Genomic DNA, 23,494 nt, shown 5'->3' on the forward strand with positions numbered 1-23,494 from the left:
TTCTCACATAAATTTTAAATATTAAACATCAAATATTAATCAATTTACAAAAGCAAAAGCATCTTGTTAACTAAAGAAGAAATCCTCGTTCCGAGAAATTATTTAGTGATATGAATTTATTATATAATTAGTTTTCTATAACGAGTATATCATTCTAAGATGACGCTTACTTACAGTGAATCAAACTAGTGACATGTAAGGATCGCGTTTACCAACGGCAAGTCTCGCGTCAGTGGCTTCATTCATCTGGACATTCACGAAGTGGTACCGTTATTGGAAAAAAGAACTTCAATAATTTAAACATTAAATAAAAAGAATTGTATTTAAAAAATACGTTAATTAAAATGACTATACTTCATTGTTCGAATCGAGAATCTTCAGCGGCGATCCATCCTTCTTATGAAAATTAATTAAGACTAAAGTTAATTACGGTTTTTTTCAAAACGATGTTAAAATTACTATTTACCCGATTTTTTTAGTACTTATATCGAGGCGGCACCTCATTTGGAATGAATGTATGTATCTATTGAAACATGTATCTATAAATAAAATTTCATTTCTCTCTGTAAATCTAATGCTTAGAAAGAGATAAAACATCTTCAAGACCTGATGACTTCCGGTAAGCTTGACTAGCACCGCCACCTCGGTACTACCTATTTCTGACTTTGACTACACGTTCCGTCTGTTTGAGTTGCACAAATTGGTGACTGACTGACTACATTACCAAGATAGTCTTGAGTGTGGAAAATCGAAGTCTCAACTGCATTTTACAACGGTCTTATCCTTCAAACGGGACTGTATGACTGCTTTAGGGCAGAAATTGTTAGGATGGTGGTACCTACTCGTGTCTTAAGGAATAACCACGGCTTATTGACTCTGGAAACCGCGTACCATCGACTGAGCTAAACATCCCCGCTCATCTAAGAGGTAATGGGTAATTTTAATAACGTATATTGAAGCTCGTAAGGTTTCGGAAACGTGATTCTCTGTTCATATGTATGAACTATTAATATAATTACAATTTTTCAAATCATAATATCATCTAAAACCCGAAAATAAGTAGCGAAAATCCATAGTTTAAGTATCTATTGTTAATCTTAATTTTTTTACCTTATCTCGTAGCTGTTTCTAGAGCTCTTAAAAAGTTAGGTATTTTTTTTATTTTTTTTTATTGCTTAGATGTGTGGAGGAGCTCACAGCCCACCTGGTGTTAAGTGGTTACTGGAGCCCATATACATCTACAACGTAAATGCACCACACACCTTGAGATATAGTTCTAAGGTCTCAGTATAGTCACAACGGCTGCCCCACCCTTCAAACCGAAACGCATTACTGCTTCACGGCAGAAATAGGCGGGGCGGTGGTACCTACCCGTGCGGACTCACAAGAGGTCCTACCACCAGTAATTACGCAAATTATAATTTTGCGGGTTTGATTTTTACTGCACGATGTTATTCCTTCACCGTGGAAGTCAATCGTGAGCATTTGTTGAGTACGTATTTCATTAGAAAAATTGGTACCCGCCAGCGAGATTCGAACACCGGTGCATCGCTCGATACGAATGCACCGGACGTCTTATCCTTTAGGCCACGACGACTTCTATCTATTATTAAACTAATTTTGAGCAAAAAACAAAAAAAAAACAGTAGTTATCGAAGAAGGGCGTGTTTGACTACATATGACGATAGATTCCTTGAACCGAACGAACTTAATTGATTTTAATTCAAAGCAATTAAGCAATTATTAAAAAATGCGTTAATTCGTGTTTAAAAAATTATCCAATTTTCATTTTTAATCTAATAATCTTATGTCTCTAGAAGTCTTCTTTTGTGACAATGTGTTGATTATATTTAATATATACAATATACATTCTGTTTAATTTTTTCGTTTTTGACAGTGAGAGAAATTTCTGAATTCTTTATCATTGCCACACCTTTGCCAAAATATTGGGTTCTGAGAAACGGTTTTCACTTTTTGTGTTCTAGAACCTTCGATAACACCATAATTTCTATATCGAAAATGCCAGAAGTAACCCGCACTTCACCGTTCTTAAAAATAAATCCGGATATTCTATATAGTATTAATATTAATAATTATATAAGTTATCCCGAATATAATAAAAATCAATCTGATAGCTTAGACTAGAATAACGTGTGTTACGATATCTACTTATGACATTCAAAACGAAACACAGGCCTCTTGCTATAGTTATATTTGACTGTTATAATTCACATTAACTAATGATATGGAGCAATATCGCCATTAAGATCAAATGTTGACCATTAAAAAATGCTTTTCTCGATCAAATTGAAGTCTCAACAATATTGTATTTAAAGTATAGCACATTTCTTCAAATAGGTTTTTAAGCTATTAAGCTATAATTACGAAGATAGAAAAGATTTTGATCAAATTAAATGAAGAGTTTTAATTCTTGAGAATCAGTAATAACATTTAGCATGTTAGGCTAAATAGTAGTAATAACATTTAGCATGTTAGGCTAAATAGTAGGAATGCATACGTAGAATATGTAAGTAAGCCGCAACTTATTTCTTAGTAGCTTCGTATTTTGTACTTTCTCCAACATATTTTTTTTCAAATTCAATGTTTTTGTACATTTGTATTAATTAAAACATTAATAGCCTATAATTTACACAGTAGCACTGCGCTCATTGTCTCGATATAATATCGCAATTTAAATCTATTAAAAAAAGTGTACGCGTATTCCAGTAGTATACATTCATTAAATGTTAAATTAAATATAAAATTGTATTTATTTATCAATACCACAATGACAAATCTACAGATTAATCTGCCCTTCCGCCATAATGACACCCGACTTGCGCCTAACGCTTTTGTAATTCAAAATGACGTTAAAACTTAACAACGTTTCAAAGTTATAGATATACCTTATTTATCTATTCCGTGCTTATTCTATTTTGTATTCGGGTTCACAATTTAATTTGATTTTTGTTTTGTTTTTTTCTTAAGTTTTTATAATTTACTAGTTTTACTAATTTATACCATATTCTAAGTATGTAAACACGTAATTAGCCTTCATTCCCGCAAAGAACCAAAGGGAAACGGGGGTGACTGAAAATCAGCGCTGTTCGATTTATCAACCTTGAACAGCAATAGCTGAGCCACCTCCTTTTGTCTTTTTCTCTTTTTTTTTTCTTTTCTTTTATTTGTATTTCATTTTATTTTCTGTGATGTGAAAGGCAATAAATGATTTTTATTATTATTTATTATTATTATATAGTGAAAAAAGTATTTCCTTCGTAATTTTTCGGAAAAGTTCGTATTTATCGTGCTCTCTTAAATAGCTTCAGTACAATGACATTATTCATATTGACATTTGACATTAAACAATAAAGTTCCATATTAATGGATATGAAAATGTCACTCATTTAATACGTTCATTCATTGACAGTTCGGGTGTCATCGTATTCCGATAAAGAGCCAAGTTTTCCTGAAAAAAAAATAATTTCCCACTACATCTATACATTTATTGTTTATTTTTATTTATTATTTACTTTTATTTTTATTCACATATATATTTTTTAATATTACGTACGTTTGATCGTCTTCATGAAATGCGATGCCCTGATAAGGCGAATGCACCTGAATCTCATTTTAATTTTTGTTAAAGCCTAGTAGTCTTGATTGTGCCAACGTTTAAAATTTCATGATCTTATTTCTTGGGCACTAGATATATATAATTGATGCCATTATGAATTGGATAATGTTAGATTTTTTTTTTTTATTGCTTACATGGGTGGATGAGCTCACGGCCCACCTGATGTTAAGTGGTTACCGGAGCCCGTAGACATCTACAACGTAAATGCCGCCACCCACCTTGAGATATGAGTTCTAAGGTCTCAGTATAGTTACAACAGGTGCCCCACCCTTTAAACCGAAACGCATTACTGCTTCGCGGCAGAAATAGGCAGGGTGGTGGTACCTACCCTTGCGGACTCACAATAGGTCCTACCACTAGTAATTACGCAAATAATTTTCCAGGTTTGATTTCTTTATTACACGATGATATTTCTTCACCGTGGAAGTCAATCGTAAACATTTGTTATAGGTTTCCTCTCGTGTTTCGTTGAAGGTTCTGTTGGAACATTCTAGATGGCAGAAAGATAGCACTACATAGTCCTGGATATATTTCTAATCCTGCTCAGACGTGCCACTTTACCTATATTGCACTGCGGATCGCACCTATTTATGAATTGAGCTAAACGTTAAATAGTTTCAACGTAAAAAGAACATTTTTAAATATTGGATAAAAAAAAAACAATTTTTCATTGGCGTTAATTTATTTAACTGCACAGAAAGTACCGAAAAATGTTCCAAAAGCAATAAGAACTTTATTTAACTTTATTTATCTGCTTGTATAGTTAACTTATCTAGTACATACGTAATCATTTTCATTTCACAACCAAAATTCTTTGTTAATAATTATTCGAGTCATTAATTTTATTTCAAACTCCTACCAAAAAGATTCTAGTCTATCCTTTTCTTGGGTACAGAGATACGCGAATTGAATGTTAGTACCTGTTCATTATCATGAAACATCGATCTTAGTAAAATTAAGTCATCGTGGCCTAAAAGATAAGTCGTTCGGTGCATTCGTATCTAGAGAAACAACGGTGTTCGAATCCCGCAGGCAAGTATCAATTTTTCTAATGAAATAAGTACCTAACCAATGTTAACGATTGACTTTCACGGTGAAGGAATAAAATCGTGTAATAAAAATTACTGGTGGTAGGAAGTCTTGTAATTCCGAAGGGGTAGGTAACACCGTCGTAGGCAACACCGTAATGTCTATTTCTGCCGTGAAGCAGTAATGCGTTTCGATTTAAAAAGTGAGGCAGCCATTGTACTGTATAAACTTAGAACTTTAGAACTCATACCTCAAGGTAGGTGGAAGAATTTACGTTGTACATGTCAATGGGCTTCGGTAACCACTTAACACTAGGTAGGCCGTGAGCTCGTCCACCCATCTAAGCCACAAAAAATAAAAAAAATAATTTCGATAGTCGAAACTTTTCTCTGAAGTATCGCATCGTGAGCATCATAAGTATAATAGGCACATGCCCATAAAGAAGTAAGTAAGCCAGATAGTCCATTCGCATTATTAGTGAAATTCATTTTATATTCAAATATCTATTTAGACTAGGTATATCTAGGTACTAGGTAATAGGTTTATAGATAAACCAAATACCACATACTATAATGGTACAACTTGGAATGTATCCATTCATATTCATCAAAGGGAGGCTACAAGCTCATGATCTGAAACGGATACCGGGGCCCGTAGAAAATGTAACATGAATACCGCAGCTCATCTCGAGAGAGAACTAAATGCCTGACAATTGACCTTTCGATCGAAACATCACATTACAGAGAGTGCTGCAGACCCGCAATGCACACAGGTGTTCTTCATTTATTTTTCTCAATTCTATATCAACATTGATTTATAACATTAAGTTAACAATATAATTGTTAAGAGATAAAAAACAAAAACAAGTAAGAACTATTTATTCAGAACACGGCACTCTTGAAAATAGTTAATATAGGATATAAGGCAAAATTTCAAATTTCTATATGTTATTTAACAATATTTCTATACCTTCGATGTTAGTGAATCCGTGTCACACAATTTACTCCTACCATATACAGTGAGCAGTTGAAAACGTTCTGCACTGGTCATTTAAATAGACGATAGGCGGCTTAACTTCATCGTTTCGCAGAGGTCAAGCACAAACCTTAGCTCCAAGTCTTAGAATGTCCTCATATGCCTTAAGTCGTCGTGGCTTAAAGGATAAGACGTCCGATGCATTCGTATCTAGCGATGCACCGGTGTTCGAATCCCGCAGGCGGGTACCAATTATCGTATTTTCTTTGTGTTTCCAATACTTCACAATTTTCGTTTCAATATTTCTGAAATGATAAATCTGATGACAATAAAAAACTCAAAATTTAATCGTAATAGTAGTTTTAAATAAATTATTACCAACATGGAAATAATTATCATGAGCTAACTAATTAATATCACAAATATCACAATTCAGTTCGAAGTCGTCGTGGCCTAATGGATAAGACGTCCAGTGCATTCGTATTGAGCGATGCACCGGTGTTCGAATCTCAGGTGGGTACCAATTTTTCTAATGAATTACGTATTCAACAAATGTTCACGATTGACTTCCACGGTGAAGGAATAACATCGAGTAATAAAAACCAAACCCGCAAAATTATAATTTGTTTGCGAAATTACTGGTAGTAGGACCTCTTGTGAGTCCGCACGAGTAGAGGTACCACACTGACTATTTTAGCCGTGAAGCAGTAATGCGTTTCGGTTTGAAGGGTACGGTAGCCGTTGTAACTTTACTGAGACCTTAGAACTTATATCACATGGTGGGTGGGTGGCATTTACGTTGTAGATGTCTATATGGGCTCCAGTAACCACTTAACACGAGGTGGGCTGTGAGCTCATCCACCCATCTAAGCAATAAAAATAAATAAATAAAAAGCTGTAATATTTAAAATAGCAAAAATAAAAATTTTAAGACTCCTTTCTTAGGTTTCTCGGCAAGTACTTACGCCGGCTTTCCGCACTTATTTCTTTTTGCGGAACTTTAATCTTCTTTACAATACTAGTATTATACAACAACCCTCTTCCTGGGGCTTTAAACAGTAATGTCTACGATATATAGTCTATTTGATTGTATTGTGATGACGCCAATGAAAATGTGTAATGATTATTACAAAGAAAGGGTCGATTATCATTATGAGTATCATTGATGAATTTAGACATACTAGTGATCCCGCAGAAGTCGAAATTCGACTTTAATCAATTGAAATTTCATGTTTAAACATTATTATGGTTCTATTGTCAAATACTATCGTATTTATATAATATAATCACAGATTTTGCCAAAACTACACTATGCATAAATAATAATAAAGACAAACAATATTTATTTATTCTCAATTTGACCACAGACTTTAAACACTAACAAAAGTTTGATAATTGACAATAAGGAAAGAGTATATTTGTATATATGTGTTGTGTGAAATACATGGTAGTGTGTTTAATGTTTTCTTTATTGATTTAATGTATCTTTTATGCATTATTTAAAAAAAATATTAGTATTGTGCACTTTTTCTCTATATTCTCTATAAGTGTGGAAAATTTCATACCCCTCCATCCGCGCAATTTTCGTAAAAAGGGATACAAAGTTTTTGCTTCACGTATTAATATATAGATAGCTATTTTGTAATGAGTACGGTAAAGGTTTGTATTGGTGATTACTATTTTACTATAGTAGTAATTCTTTTCGTGAAAGTTATCAAGGGTGGATTTGGTATCCAAGTCAACGGCAAACCGCATTTGCTTAATTGAAGCAGCACTCAATTATTCTTTGTCGATATCTACTTCAAAGATCATAATAACTTCCTTTTCAAGTATTGTGTTTCGGATGTAAGTACTTTAGTTTCTCTAGAAATTCTTCTTCTCCTTCTAGAACGTCTTCTCTTCTTCTTTAGCTTAGCTAGAACTAGATCGCTGGTTATCCCAGAACATGATGCTATTTTCAATACGATCGTCGTGATTATTTTGAGTATAAAGTATTAATATATTGCTAAAAATTAAGATTATAATGACTATATCTTGGGTTTAATATTTTAATGGAACAAAACTAATGGATGTTTTAAAAGTTACCATTTACATACATACATAAGAGAAACACGTTTAACCGAAATTAATTGCAAAAGCTTATTTAAGTGTTTAATTATTGAATAAAATCAAAATGTTTGATACCTTTTTGGCAATAGTGTTGATCGGATTCACAAATGAATTTAACATATTGTGTTTACATTAGTGCCTTTTTTCAAAAATGGTTGTAACATAATTTTTTCATTGATGACTAATTCAAATATACTTTTTCTTTTTACAGAACGAGACAAGTTGCACAAAAGGTTTCAATCGTGCCCAAGCGAAAGGCATAAGTATAGTCCAACTTGGAGAACTGAAGAATACTTTTCCTTTCCGCCAGGTTGGGGTGATGACACTTTTGAACAGTTCCAAAGGTACCCTCGAACTTATTCTGCGGAAGCCGAGAGAAGAGCACTACAAGAAAAGTGGGAGCAGGAAATTCAGCTACGTGATGATATTCGCGAAGTCACCTACCGTGTAGATGAAGCCGGACCTTCTAGCGCAAACACAGAAACCAGGAACATCAAATCTGAACCACGACAACAAAACAACAAAAGTGACTCATCCAAGCCCCAGATAGATTATGAGACTGAAGAACGTCGAAGTGCATCTCCAAAAACATTCGGAAATCTAAAGAAAATCTTAAAAATCCCATACGGAAGAGATATTTCCAGATCTCAACCAGTTTGTACGGGAAGCAGTGATCCTGAGAGTCTGTCGAGCTTGCCGCAGAGACCCAATACGCCAACATCACCGGCACCAGACTCGGAATCGGCACGCAGAGACAAATCTCGGACTCGGCGGCAAAAACTCAGATTCGCAGACGAGGAACATTTTTTTGATTCGCGCCCCCCAAATAAAAACTTAACAAGTTCAGACGCTTTCCAGCGTAATGTTAAGAAGAAAACGAGGAGAAGCGATAGTAGGAAGAAAGCAAAATTGAAAAATTTACTCGAACTTGATTCTCCAGAAAGTAATTCTTCGGACTCGGAAATCGAGTTCGAGTTCCCAAAAGTCGGAGAAGAACGGGTGCAAGTCAAAAAGCTTAAAGAGCCCAAAACAGAGCTGCCAGACCCATCGGACTGCGCGGTCACCAAGATGAATAAACTCAATTCAAACGAACGGAAAATCATCATTGAATTCTGCCATCTGCTTGAAAAATCTAAGCAATTGTTCAATGGATTAAGGTAAAGTGATATTACTAATGAATCAAATTAGTTTTTTTTGAATGTATTTTATTAATTTCTAAATGCTCGCATAAATTATTTGCAAAATTTGTAACTTAATTGCCGCATTCATTCGTGCTGCGTTAGCTCCATAGTGAGTGGTTCGCGCAGAATCTAATGAAACGAGGCCACTTTTTGGCTTTGACTCCTTAAAAGACTTAATCCAACCAGCATCATAAAACAATTATCAGGTTGTGCTTCGAGAACAATAAAAGCACATATTCCTCTGTGAGACGTGTTCTCACATAACCTAGCTTAATCAAAGAACTATTAAGTATTCCTTTCACCACTGCGCCTCGTGGCAGTTTGTTCTATAATTTAATAAATAAACTCTAATTTAAGACGTTGGTTTGTCTCCTGTAAGGCTTTGAACAAAGAGTTATTCCCTCCAGGGCTCTTCGAATTGGCGGCTTTTGAACTAAAATTTAAATCAGACATTATCGTAGTGGTTTTCAAAAGTACATTCTGTACTTGATTCTGTAAATGTAAACTGCCAACCCTAGAATTATAAAAAAAACTCCGGCAGTAAAGTATCCTTATTGTTACCAAATACATGTATATGGTTTCGTGAGATTGTGTTTTGACAAAACAATATTCATCTCATTAAAGATGCTCACCCCACACTTCAGATATGAGAAACCCAACACCCAAATCACTATCAGCTATTATATATAACGAGTCGATGCCTTTTTTTGTACAACTCACTGGTACGTTATGTATTGAAAACATACATAGCTATGCAGATGAAAATGCACGCTGTACGGCTGAGAATATCGCTCGCAATACCTAATGTAAGACAAGCTCTTTCACATTTTACGGTTCAATATTTTATCATATTATATATAGATACATACCTTTACAGTCCAATCCCATTTTCAGTTGAAAACTGTGGCATACCTAAAAAGTTGTTTCTTGTAATTTCACAAAATCTACACTGAGCCAGCCTTTTATGAATTTCATTTTATTCTACTTCGACCATCTGATATTAGTTAAATAAAAGTGGGGTATCCTTTGAGCCGAGCTCTTTAAACAACAAGTTTATTTTAATTTAACAAAAAAAAGGTCAAATCCGATAAGTATCCAAATAGATCTGAAATAGTTAAAGAAGTGCAAATATATAGAGTTTTTTTTTTATATTAGTTTACAACTGAGGCGATTCAATGAAACAGCTGCTCATACCCAAGTTACAGGTTGGAAGCCTCAAGCAATTTTGAACACAATTAACTTCAACTTACATCTAGTTTTGCGAAAAACGTAAAATAAACGCTTCCTTGCTTTGACTCCAATCCTCTTAAAACGGTTGACGCTCATAGCTAACAAATTATTAACATAAGCTAGCGGCCCCCGCTGAAATTATAATATTATACTTCTATAACCACAGATTTCGCCAAGACTACACCTTAGACAAATATTAATGAAGACAAACAATATTTAATCTATTCTCTATTTGGCAGACTATAAGCAAAGCAAAAAAGTATGCATGCGTGTGTGTGTCAAATACGTGGAAGTGTGTGTAATGCTTTTTTTATTGGTTTATTGTATTTTTTATGCATAATTTAAATAAATATTAACATTCTTCACTCCTTCTCTATATTCTTTATAAGCGTGGGAAATTTTATACTCCTCCGTCAGCGCAATTTTCGGAAAAAATGGGTACAAAGTTTTTGCTTCACGTATTAATATATAGATTACTAGCGGTCGGCTCCCGCTCCGCTCCGGTCTTTAACAAAAATTTCAACGATATTTTACGTAGTTTTCTTTTTTTTTAAATAAAAGAACACTTATTGCAGCATAACTATAATAGTTGGACATATGCTGTCGCGACACTGTTTGAAATTAGTAACGTGCTCTACAAAATCGTAGTACATTATTTTGTTCTATCATAAATAGTTTTCGTATGGCACGCGATGTAAAAAATATTTTAGGTAATTTTTTTACACCTTGGGTTACATTATTTGAGTTTTAGTAAGGATCCCTAATTTTTTTTCAAAAAAGATGCCTATGTCACTCGGGAATAGTGTAGCTTTCAAATAGTGAAATAATTTTTTAAATCGATTCAGTAGTTTCGGAGCCTATTCAATACAAACAAACAAACAAATCTTTCCTCTTTATAATATTAGTATAGACATACATTTCACAATAATAATCGTGGTGTTTTGCTTGCAAAGGGAGCTCCCGTTGTACGGTCACAAATGCTGGCATCCATATTTCGAACGCACTTTTGACGTATACACGAAACTGTGGAAATATCAGCAGGAACACAGAGCAATACTTGACACTAGATACGGCCTCAAAAGATGGCAAATCGGAGAAATCGCTTCGAAAATAGGACAACTCTATTATCATTTCTAGTAAGTGGTCGTATAAATGTGTTTATTGCTTAACATTACGTATGTATTGATTTTCTAATGTATATTTTTCTTTTAGTCTCCGCACCAGTGAAACGGCTTATCTCAGTGAAGCCTGCTCGTTTTACTCTGCAATACGCGGACGAAGTTATTACACGCAAGCTTGTAAGCTTGATAAAAGCGAGCTGGTTGTCAAAAAGTTGCGGTACTACGCAAGATTTATTGTAGTATGTCTACTGCTTAAGAAGATGAAACTCGTGATCGAGCTTACTAAAGATCTTGAAATATTAATAAGGGATTATGGGCAGGCTTACGATCCGGACGACCATCTAGAGTGGGTTATAGTGCTGGACGAAATTAAAGCTTTCATTCAGTTAGAGGTGATCGTATCGGTTGTTCATCCAGATAGCTACACGGTGGTTCTCTCCCATAGGTATGTATGCATGCTCGAGAATCGAAAATATTATCTTTTCTACGTTTAATTAACGAACCTTTTCGTCTCAATACTCCGCGATATTATTTTAAGGCTCAACGAATACAACAAAACAACTATAGAGCGTTCGCCAATTATGAATATATATTTGCAAGAAATTATAATAATTGGCAGTACTGAGGATCAAGCAAAATTTTCGGAATTGTCTTTGGATATGTTCCGGATCTTACAGACCCTGGAACGGGAGACTACTGCTGATCGAGTATCACGAAATTATGAAGAATCACCTAAGCATCGAAAACGGCATTTAACAACGCCAAATCTACCAAGAGGTAAGTTTACATTAAGAATAATAGCAGAAAAAAAGTATATTGGCTTGTTGGAAGGTAGTGATGCTGTCCACGTATAATTGTCTATGATGCGCTATATTTGAATTTGTATTATGTTCCTTTTACTTTTGATGTGCGGTGTCATTCTGAATTATATTTTCTCAATACAAGTAAACACAATGTTTCAAGTAATTTTACGTTTTAATTAATTGCTATAGCCGCTAGTCCACCCTATCAGATACATACCCTCCTTTTTTTTCTAAAATTCTAATCAATTTTACATAAAACACGTGCAACGTGCCGCATTATGGCATATTTCCAATAAACTTATTTAATAATTGTTATAGAGCAACACGTTTTTACTGTGAAACATAAATGCAATGAACAGGCTCTATCCAATCATAAATTGAACAAATCGTAAATCAGAATTCCTAGATCTACGTGATAAAGTTACATAATTAAGCTTAAATAATTATTGGAAAGTTGAAATGAAAATCCTTGCTAATCAAATATAATATAATAATAATATATAATATAACGGCCGTCTGGTGTAGTGGTAAGTGAAATGGTCACTACACAAGAGGGTCGCGGATTCGAATCCCGCCAAGGGAAGATATTTGTATGATAAATATAAATGTCTTTTCCAGGGTTATGGATGTATAAGAAATATATGTATGTGTATAATAAAAATCTTACATTTATATCCGTTATCTGGTACCCGTAACACAAGTTCTTTACGAACTTATCACGGGACCAATTAACGTGGCGTGATTGTTAGTAAATATTTATTTATTTATTATTTAATATGATAATAAATTCAATTTGGGAAAATATGTGTATCCCATGAAAACATTTTAAACTGCGCCGCCAACGTACATCAATTGCTTCTGCCATAACAAAATAACAATATGCGTTACTTTAATTGACAACGATGTTTTTAACAATTAAATTTAAATTAATATTTTAAAATATATCATAAGATTCGATAAATTCAATAAAACCCTCGAAGCGCAAATTCTATTTAAATCGCTTCAAAACAAAAAATTGTTCGATTTTCTACTTTATGTCTAAGCAGGAAAATTTGATGCAAAATTGCGATTTGACAGTGTCTCAATCTAATTCACTGCGCGAGCGAATTTATTCTCATATCAGTTTGTAAATATGAAATCCGCAAAAATAAGTGGCGTTAGATGCTTTTTAAGATTGCTTATTTCTGCAGCGAGTGAAAAGCTTATTTGGGATCGTTAATTCGATTAACACAATCAATATTTTAGATTCAGTAGTATCGACTTTGTAGTTGTCGCCTTTGGGAATAAATTTCTAGACCGACTCACGGTCCAAATCGCCAACGGACTTTATAAACACCACAACATCTATACCGTCAAGGTTGAAATCTCAGTTGTATTGCGCGAGAGCTATCCCACTCATCAAACACGCGCAGTAACGAATACAATTAAAATGTTATCGAAATCTCATGACGATAAGTAAAAGAAAGATCTGCCTATCTCGCACTCTTGTTTTTAATCTGTTATTTTTACATATATTTTTGTTGACAACACATCATTCATGTTCCAAAAAAAACCATTTAATTGCGATCATCATATTTCCATCCTAAACCTTCCAACGATGTTAAGTTTGAATGTAATAGATTCTAAACGAATCTGACCTATAGAGCTATATGCAATCTAATTAATAGAATAGGCTTTCGTGAGCTTCAGAGCGAAATTGATCTTCATGGACTAGGCGAATATGGCCTGACGCGAAATTTTTACGTTCACTACTCTGTACGAAGCGCTTATAGTGTACTGAAAATACATATAGATACGATCAAAGACATGCTATTAATTACTCTGGTAAATAAATAGCACGATCGCTTGGCCCAAAAATAGAATTAATTGTACTATGAGAACCGGAAAATACATGTATATGAACATACTTTTAAATATATATAGACAGACATAAACATTTTCATCACACTTTCATCTCATCATCTTTACTGGTGGTAGGACCTCTTGTGAGTCCGCGCGGGTAGGTGCCACCACCATGCCTATTTCTGCCGTGAAGCAGTAATGCATTTCGGTTTGAAGGGTGGGGCAGCCGTTGTAACTATACTGAGACCTTAGAACTTATATCTCAAGGTGGGTGGCGCATTTACGTTGTAGATGTCTATGGGCTCCAGTAACCACTTAACACCAGGCGGGCTGCGAGCTCGACCACCCATTTAGGCCTAAAGCCTAAAAAAGCCTAATGTTTCCCCGATACGTGAATCGAATCTGCGGTCCTCGATCCAGTAGTTAAAGCCCCTACTGCAGCAGCGAATTGAGCTATATATTGTTGTTTTATCTGTTTAAAAATTCCGTCTGCATTGTTACAGTACAAAATGATACCGAACCTGAGGAGAGTACGGTGCGGGATAACCCGCACAAGTACCTGTTATATCAACCGACTCCGACTCAGGTGCTCACCTACCTGGCTAGTGCTTGTAATGACTTAGCACCCGGAGGTGGGCTGCTACTTTACATATCCGCCGACGGCCATTTCTCGTCTTCATCAAAAGACGTTATAGAAGGTGAGCTTTCATCTGAAAGAACAACGACAGAGATTGCTGTAAAAGACATTTATAAAGTTTTGTTAACGTATTATTATATTTAGCGTGTATACAAGATTGTATTATGAAAAAATAAAAAAAGTTTTAAATAATAATAATAAAAACATTTATTTAATTATTAGTAGAAAAAGCATATTAAAGACTACAAAAGTCACTCCAATTAAAAAAAATATTCAATTGTGTAGTTATTGTATGTTTTGTCAGAGTCCCGATCACAATTTATGGTTTTTGGAAAAAAAAAGTTATCTTAATAATTATTATAGTAGCTTTAATTCATTTAGATACAAAATCATAACCGGAAATTCTCAATTTCAAATGCTTCCAATATTAAAATTCTTGTCGTTACTCTTTTGGTGATATTATTATAATTGACGTAATTTAACGTGAAGTTCATATTAAAAAACATAACTGCTTCAATTTCTATTCGACTAACAGAGGGCTATGATCGTGGAGGAGTATTGACATCGTCCAAAACGGAGGTATATCGACAATCTGACAAAGAACATCACAGAAGCTCACATGGAAAAACAAAGGAGGCGAACTGCCTCTACCCCGCCGATTTATACGCATTTACTAGACGCCCGCTGGTTGTTATCGTTGACTCCGATAACTCCGGCGCGTTTCTAAGCGTCGGAGGGAGCTTCGGTCAACCTCTTGTCATCCTAACATCCCCGGTCGAAATGCCTTCAAATTATTTGGGTAAGTGAATCATTTCTATGAAATCATTCACGATTCTTATTTTTTTTATTGCTTATTTTGGTGGACGAGGCCGGAACTGGCTTATGATATGATGCCTAAGAGTATATGGTCTTAGAGAGAATAGCCTCTCAAGGCTCTCAGCTTAGGAAGAGAAAAAAAAGGTATATATATTTTATTGCTTAGATGGGTAGGAACGCACAGATTACAAAATTCTTTACTGTAAATATATAGAGGCTTTTTTAATGCTGTCAATAGACAGATACGTAAAACGTAAATGCCACCCACCCTGAGACAGAGAGAGGAAATATCAACTTTATTAGCGGCTGTTCCACTACTGAAACCTGGAAGTAAGCTTTTTTTTCTTTATTGCTTATATGGGTGGACGAGCTCACAGCCCACCTGGTGTTAAGTGATTACTGGAGCCCATAGACATCTACAATGTAAATGCGCCACCCACCTTGAGATATAAGTTCTAAGGTCTCAGTATAGTTACAACGGCTGCCCTAACGTTCAAGCCGAACCGCATTACTGCTTCACGGCAGAAATAGGCAGGGTGGTGGTACCTATCCGTGCGAACTCACAAGAGTTCCTACCACCAGTAATAGCTTCGCCATAACCAGCTTCGCTAAAATAGCCAAAACATTCGAATCTATCCGTCCGGTCTTACAATCCGGCCAACACCGTGAAGTTAATTAACTAATTCGCTTTCGTTAGACAGAATTATAATTCATATTTCGTTTGCCAACAGAACGCAAAAGGCAAGGAAACATGTTTACTTTATTCATGAGTTGTCCTTTTACTGGATTTTCTTTTATTACTGAACTTTTCTCTGTCTCATTGAGTCAATGGGAACGATCTCAGCTACACCTTGAGGACTTCATGAACGAATTATCTCAGATCATCCTTAGGGGTCGTATTGGTGAGTGTTAAACACGTATTTTCTTATCGTTTTTCAATATTTTTAATTTATTTATTAACCTTACCTCCATATCAAGAGTTACCGTCAACTACAATATGCAATCAAATTTACTCTCTGCCCACATTTGCGCACGAAAAAGTATATTTTTTTGTAATAGCAGAACCTTGAAATGCGTATTAAAAATTCAAACCTTCTATGGACAGCCCACCTGGTATTAAGTGGTTACTGATAGACATCTATAACTTAAATGCGCCACCCACCTTGAGATATATGTTCAGAGGTCTCAAGTTTAGTTACAACGGCTGCCTCACCCTTCAAACTGAAACGCATTACTGCTTCACGGCAGAAAGAGGCGGGGTGGTGGTACCTACTCGTGCGGACTCACAAGAGGTCCTACCACCAGTCAAAAATTGTAGTGGAAATTGTGCTCAATTTGGAAGTTGGGCTCACCCCATTTTTTTGTTGTTGCTAGTACACAGCCCACCTTTTGGTGAGTTGTCGCTCTGTCGCTCATGCTCACCGGCTGTTCCCATTGAGGACTCTAAATGTCTATCTATTATAAGCATCGCTCAAAGCGATCAAACAACACCGTGGAAGGAAATCCATCTATCAAGACTGTATCCTCGACTATCTTTTATTGCTTAGGCGAGCTAACGAATTCACAGCCTACCTGATGCTAAACGGTTAACGAACCTCATGGACGCAAATTCTGTCACCTCTCATTCAGTTTTTCAAGAACTTTAAGACTAGAGACTAAGCGAATAACAACTGAAAACTGACTTCTTATGTCTCTAGATATAATGTATCTACATTTCCTGGGCGATGACTTCCTACGTCTGATGATATTCCGTTACATATTCTGTGAGATGTCGATCAGAATGCACCGGTCGTTCCGCTCCAGAAACTATTGGCCTCGGTGTTCGCCTCCTCTACCAGAAGATCTACTGGAACACACGCGTCTAAAGCACATCATATTTGATTTGGCTAAATGCTTACAGGTATTTCAATTTGTGACAGCAGAAGATGCGTAATTATCGCTTAGAAGATGAAACCCGTAGAAGAGACCGATAACTATACCCCAAAGTCATTGTTTGTTTAAAACAGACCTATAGGTAGAGATGTAAGACTTCCAGATGACGAGACTTATAAATTAGCTCCTTAGGCTGTAACAGCCAAGCATTTCCTTATTCTGCTATAAACATTATGCTCTTCATCAATGGATATACCTTTATATTTGCTACTTTTATGAAATGAGATTATTTTCCTTGAAGTGAAAAAAGCATTATTATTTGTTTATTTTATAGGGTTATTAACTAAAGGGAAACAATTAAGCTATTTTTTTTAGCTAACAACGCATTTCAATTACCTTATATCATTTTTATATCAAAATTTTACTAACATTCTTTCTCGTTTTCAGGTTCAACAACATTTCAACGACCCGTCATTTAATGGTCCCCAGTAACTAGAAAAAATTAGTTCGAAACGTGACCTTTAGTCAACTTTCGATTTGTATTGTATTTACGACTTTTTATTGCTAAATATGTATTTCATACAAAACTATACCAGTGAATTCCAAAGACATTACACAGCGGCACGGAACAATCGGACCCTTTTTCGAAGATCCGGCAACAGCTGTTCATCAAAACGAGACGAATACGTGAAATAGCTTCTTTTATCAAAGAACTCACGAGTATCTGAATCTACATAGGAAAACTTCGCGGCCCTACCACAACCTACAGTTTTATCGAAATTATTTTGTACAACATTATACCTTATTGCGTATTGCTCAGTGAAGCATCTTCCCTTTTGTAATTAAAGATAAGTAACAGGAATGTCCCTAAATTCGTTAAATATTCTATACCAAAACGTAATCTTCATTACCTTATGTGGCTTAAAATCGAAGTCCATAGCAACAGTTGTTATTCTATAGCAAGGTAATATCAAGGCGTCGCCAAATAGCAATGAAAACTCCTTAAATGTTTGAATCACGATATACTCATAGGCAACCCACTGCGGGCTTAGCAGGAGTGACACTATGGACACATCGGCACGTTTTGTAATAAGAAAACCCTGTGTTGGTAATTTTACATTATTTTACTCGTAATGCGAAAATCTATAAATCAAAGAGTCTACGAACAAAGACTAGTGATAGGTATCCCTTTTGTATAAAACATTTTTTCATGCATTTAAATGTTTTATATTATTAAATACTATTATAAAATGAACAAAGATAATTAAATGTACTTAATTAATTAAATGTGTAATTAATTTTATACCCAAAATAATGTATCCTATTATAATTATACTTAATATAAATACTATAATATTTAATTCTTAGTCCTGGTATAGTAATAATTTTTTTGTAAATCATGTATATTTTAGAGTAATAAATACAAGATAAAATATCATATACTATAAATGTGTAAAATATATAATCTAAGGTGTTTGGCAAACAAGGTATCATCGGGGAATGGGGCTGAGGCATCAACGGTGTATTCAATTATTGTATATCATTCTTGACCTTCGTGTGATCAGGTTTCAGCAGCTGAAGGGTTCTTGATGATGGAAATCTAAAACAAAACTTTAAGAGTCCAGATTTTGGAACAGAAACAGAAACCCATAACAAATCTTTTTTTATGTACTTATATTGGTGAACGCATGAACAGAGTCCATAGACATCACGATGTGAGAAATCAAATATGAGCTCCAAGTCTCAATTATATTGGAACAGCTTTACCGTTCTCCAGACCGCCACGTCAGACTATTCCGCGGCCAAAGTAAGCACGCTTGTGGTACTCACACGTGCCGGCTTCCAATAACATCTAGGACCAGTAAATAGGTAACTAATGTAATCATTTGAAACTAGCCTACTCTTGATAAATAGTATATTATTAATGAAAATTTTAGAAAATTTATCAGGCATTACCTAAAAAAAAACTGAAATCTTAATACAGAACAAGATAAATCAAAGATTTCGTTAATTATTTCGACAAATGAAACTTAAAATATATTATGTCAGTATATACTTGTATTGTATTTGTATATTTATAATGTCATACGTATGTATGTAATGATATTTTATATATATAAAGAGGTATACATATATGTATAAAAATCATAGATTGCACGTATTTGTACAAGAATGAAGAGATAAATGTTTAATTCAAATAAAGAAACAAACTTAGCTATTCATTTCTATAAAGTTTTTTTTAATCTCAAATTTTTTTCTTCATATTCTTGTGATTCAATATAACATATGCTACATAATTAGGTGGTCAAAGACGAAAGAGACAGTGAACCCATAACATTTACTGTGAAATGCCCAAAATGGTAGACTGAAATAAATATACGATAACATCTGATCGTTTAAAAAACAAACACAGAGCTAAAACATCATAAAATAAACATAAAACCCTTCAATGATACTAGTTCATAGAATGAGTCCTAAAATCCAATGATGGTCTAGTAATCTCAGTGAGAGTTTCATTTTTTCATTGACCGATCTAGGCTTCCGATAACTATGGGACGCATAGCTCCTACATAGCACCATTAAGGCGTAGGAGGTAATATAATTTAAAGTATATTACTTTATAATATAAATATAAAGTATAATTTAATATAAAGTAATATCTCTGAAGTACTGACATCGATAGTAATTTATCTAAGTGCATACGAACACGTGGCCACGAATGACCTCCAAAATAAAAACATAAGAACGTGTATTAAAAAACAACCTAAAATTAATAAGGAAATGAGTATTTAGTGGTATTAGGATGGAATTGTGGGTCTGTAGAGGTACGTTCCACCATCCTAATTATTACTGCCTCGGAGAAGTAAAGCGAATGATGGGACTTCTATCATACATTGCAACGAAAAGTCTAACTTCATAAGTTGCGTGACGGCATCTGCATTATGTTTTCATAGTCCATAAAAACAAATATACACTTTTTAAAATACCAGATAGATCCTGAGTTAATCTGTAAAGATAGTGCAAAAAAAAATAGAAATTGAACAGTTGTAAACAATGGGAATATTTCCAACAATGATCTGTCTTATTATAATATTAACTTTAATTGTTCTATGATAATATACCAAGCTTCTTAACTTAAAGACGGTCCTGGTGAAACAAATAACTCAAACGCCAGCCGAGAAATTACATGTGCATTTATTTGTCATATACCTAGTCTGTCAACTTTGACAGCTTTTCCGCGATAATCTATTATTTTATCTGTATAAATAAGTGACAGTCGCGAAATACTAATAAAGCCATAAATAATAAATTATATAATAATAAGTACATATTAGAAGGGTGTCAAAATTTGCGCCGTATGTATTTATATATTTATTATTATAGACCTATTTATTATTATTCTAAATTCTGTATGGAATTTGTTGTTAACAGAGGATTTTTCGCTCAAATAATAGGGGTACCTACGATATTTAAGAAAACCAAGAAAGGTAGTTATAATTTTATTAATAGCAAGTATATTATTATCATTTTTAAAGTTTGACAACGTGAAAACATTTAGTTAAATATTAGTATAAAATTTAATATGAAAATATGTATGTACATATAAAAACTTAATTATTATTGAAGTTAAATTTTTAAAGGTATGCGTGACGGAATTGATTCTTTAGGAAATTATATTATTGTATTACCTAAAAAGATATACTATATTAGGTATATACTTATAAGATGAACTTTAATAATTCATATGATTATCTGTAATCTCAGAACGTTTAGAATTAATCGTGTAAATATAATGTGTAGATAATTACATTTTGTTAAAATAATAGCGAAAATGTATAATATGAAATATTAGCCTAAGAAAATAGTACCATGTGCGTGTTTTGACACTAAATCGAGGTGATAAAAATTAATATATATTTAATACTTGTAAAATATATTTATTACAAGAACATGTATCTATGTACATATTATTACATAAGCATATAAATTCAATTAGTATGTAATATGTAAAACTATTTTTTAGTAAGAGAGCAGATGGGTAATCGTTTTCGGCTATGGTAGGCTGCATAAGAGTATGTAATTGACGCTATTATATTTAAGGTGTTCACAGCGCCATACGTAAGAGGCACTTAAAATAAAAATATAGTGTAAAAATTTTTTTGACTGAAATAAAAATGCACTAGGTTCTAATTAACTTTTATGGAAATTAAAGTGTTGAGCAGTATTAGACATGTTTAGTGAAATTAATTGAGGGTATTTTTTTATTGCTTAGATGGGTGGACGAGCTCGCAGCCCATCTGGTGTTAAGTGGTTACCGGAGCCCGTTAACATCTACAACGTAAATGCCTCCACCCATCTTAGATATGAGTTCTAAGGTCTCAGTATAGTGGCTGTCCCAACCTTCAAACCAAACTGCATTACTGCTTCAAGGCAGAAATAGACAGGGTGATGGTATCTACCCGTGCGGACTCACAAGAGGCTCTACCACCATTAAAGAATTTCGATAGACCTACACTCAGCATTGGGTGGACATGGGTTGAAGAAGAAATACTCTGAAATTTCAACAAAAAATCGATTGGTTACAAGTTTTACTAATGAGTTCTTTTGCCATTATAGGCAAACAAGCATTTAGCTCAACTGCTGGTAAGTGGTCACTGTCGCTCATGGACATTACCAAGTCGCCGCATATTAGCAGTAAAATATGCAACCTGTATGGCTGCTCAAAGTTACGTTTTTTAGACCAACAAAACGACGAAAATGTAAAGAAAAAAAAAATTAAAATGGGAAAATACTATTCGGTATATTCTATACTTATACGGTTATTTTTCTAGAGAAAATAATATTCGCATGATTGGGAGAGCTTCCTACATTCCATAATTATGCAATTATATTGCATTTATTTTTTCCTTTTTTTTTCCCTAACTATAGCTGACAGCCTTGAGAGGATATTATGTAGATGAGCTCACGGGGCTCAAACCGGAAATGTTGTTAACACTGGCCCTAGCAAGAGCAGTTCTTCGTAGAATCTACCACCGGATCGGAAACGCGACCCACTGATAAGATCCGACGAGAAACTCAGTGGGCTATGTCTGTGGGTTAACTCGTCAAGCGGTACGTCGCAAGCGACGGGTTCGACGAGGACGGTGACCGGTGCTCGTGGTACCTAAAAGCACCGTTAATGGATCCGGCTTAGGGTGACGTCGACTGTTTACCATTCGGTCTACAGGATCGGGTCTGTAATATATTGCGTGCTAACTAGATTACATATGCTTAAATACTTTGTACGACGGTTAATCAAATTGGTCCAATATATATTGTTAAAACAGAAAAATTTAATGTAAAAATTAACTATGATCGATGTTGACACACAGTGTTGTGTGATTCTTGGAAATTAATTGTTAACATCGTTTTGTTATTACCAAATATTTAGCTGAATTTTGAATTGACATAATTGTAAATAAAAAAAATGTACAGTCATTAAGAAAACATTCTTTAAACAATGTACATATTGTAAAGAAATTTCTCGATATATGTTATGTATTAATTTTAATATAGATAGTTCACGATTGAAAATGTTAAATGTTAAACGTATTAAAGTTTTGAATTTTATATTAAAATGCCTTCATTTATTTACCTTTTTCTCGGATATTTTTCGGTCTGCGTAAAAGATGGTGACATAATAAATTATTTCGACGAAATCTAGTAATTTGTTAGCCACACTAGTAACTTAAAAAGTACTCCCATATATTGAGGGAATCCATTTTGTATAATTAAATTTGAAACATCGGTTCTTTATGCAAAGTACAAAGTGTAAAGGATTATATATTATATATATACTTATATTATTATTGAAAGACCTTCAACGGTGAGCACTCGTGAATATACATGTAATTAAAGGTTATCAAGAAATTGGATACGCAAAAAACCCAAATAAAAAGTACAATCTTGAACTATAAAAAGTACAATCTATGGAATTATAAACATGAATAACCTAAAAAAATAATATAGATACATAATTAATTATTAGATACAAATCACACACGTATTATTTGAAGGATCGATTAAGAAGGCGTCGTAGCCTAAAGGTTAATTCGTATCAGGTCTTCAGGTCACTGCGTCAGTGTTCGAATCCCGCTAGCAGATAACAATTTTTGTAATGAAACACATCCTTAAAAGTTGTTCACGAATGACTACGATGAAGGAACAAAACATCGTCTAATCAAAATGAAACCTGAAAAAAA

At 34.2% G+C, this 23,494-nt stretch overlaps 2 protein-coding genes across 6 annotated transcripts in view; one reads left to right on the forward strand and one right to left on the reverse strand.

Moving 5' to 3' along the window:
- The window catches only part of LOC114252777 (protein SCAI), a 125,956-nt gene extending 106,686 nt beyond the window's left edge, over positions 1–19,270 (forward strand). For 3 of the 5 annotated variants that reach the window (XM_089731648.1, XM_089731654.1, XM_089731639.1), the window contains 9 exons: positions 8,061–8,907; positions 11,115–11,297; positions 11,374–11,727; positions 11,821–12,059; positions 14,431–14,625; positions 15,100–15,363; positions 16,112–16,282; positions 17,078–17,280; positions 17,700–19,270. In XM_089731648.1, the coding sequence (XP_089587774.1) occupies positions 8,061–8,907; positions 11,115–11,297; positions 11,374–11,727; positions 11,821–12,059; positions 14,431–14,625; positions 15,100–15,363; positions 16,112–16,282; positions 17,078–17,280; positions 17,700–17,744 (2,501 nt within the window). In that variant the 3' untranslated portion in view covers positions 17,745–19,270. Of the gene's footprint in view, positions 1–7,961; positions 8,908–11,114; positions 11,298–11,373; positions 11,728–11,820; positions 12,060–14,430; positions 14,626–15,099; positions 15,364–16,111; positions 16,283–17,077; positions 17,281–17,699 lie in introns of all 5 variants that reach the window. The other 2 variants (XM_089731659.1, XM_089731665.1) reach the window with 1 other exon arrangement.
- Positions 1–23,494, reverse strand: part of LOC114252835 (succinate dehydrogenase [ubiquinone] flavoprotein subunit, mitochondrial) — a 174,973-nt gene that overhangs the window by 150,089 nt on the left and 1,390 nt on the right. The gene's annotated exons all lie outside the window — the stretch shown is intronic.

This window comes from Bombyx mandarina, chromosome 01 (assembly GCF_030267445.1).
Source record: "Bombyx mandarina strain Sakado chromosome 01, ASM3026744v2".
NCBI classification, from domain to species: Eukaryota; Metazoa; Arthropoda; class Insecta; order Lepidoptera; family Bombycidae; genus Bombyx; species Bombyx mandarina.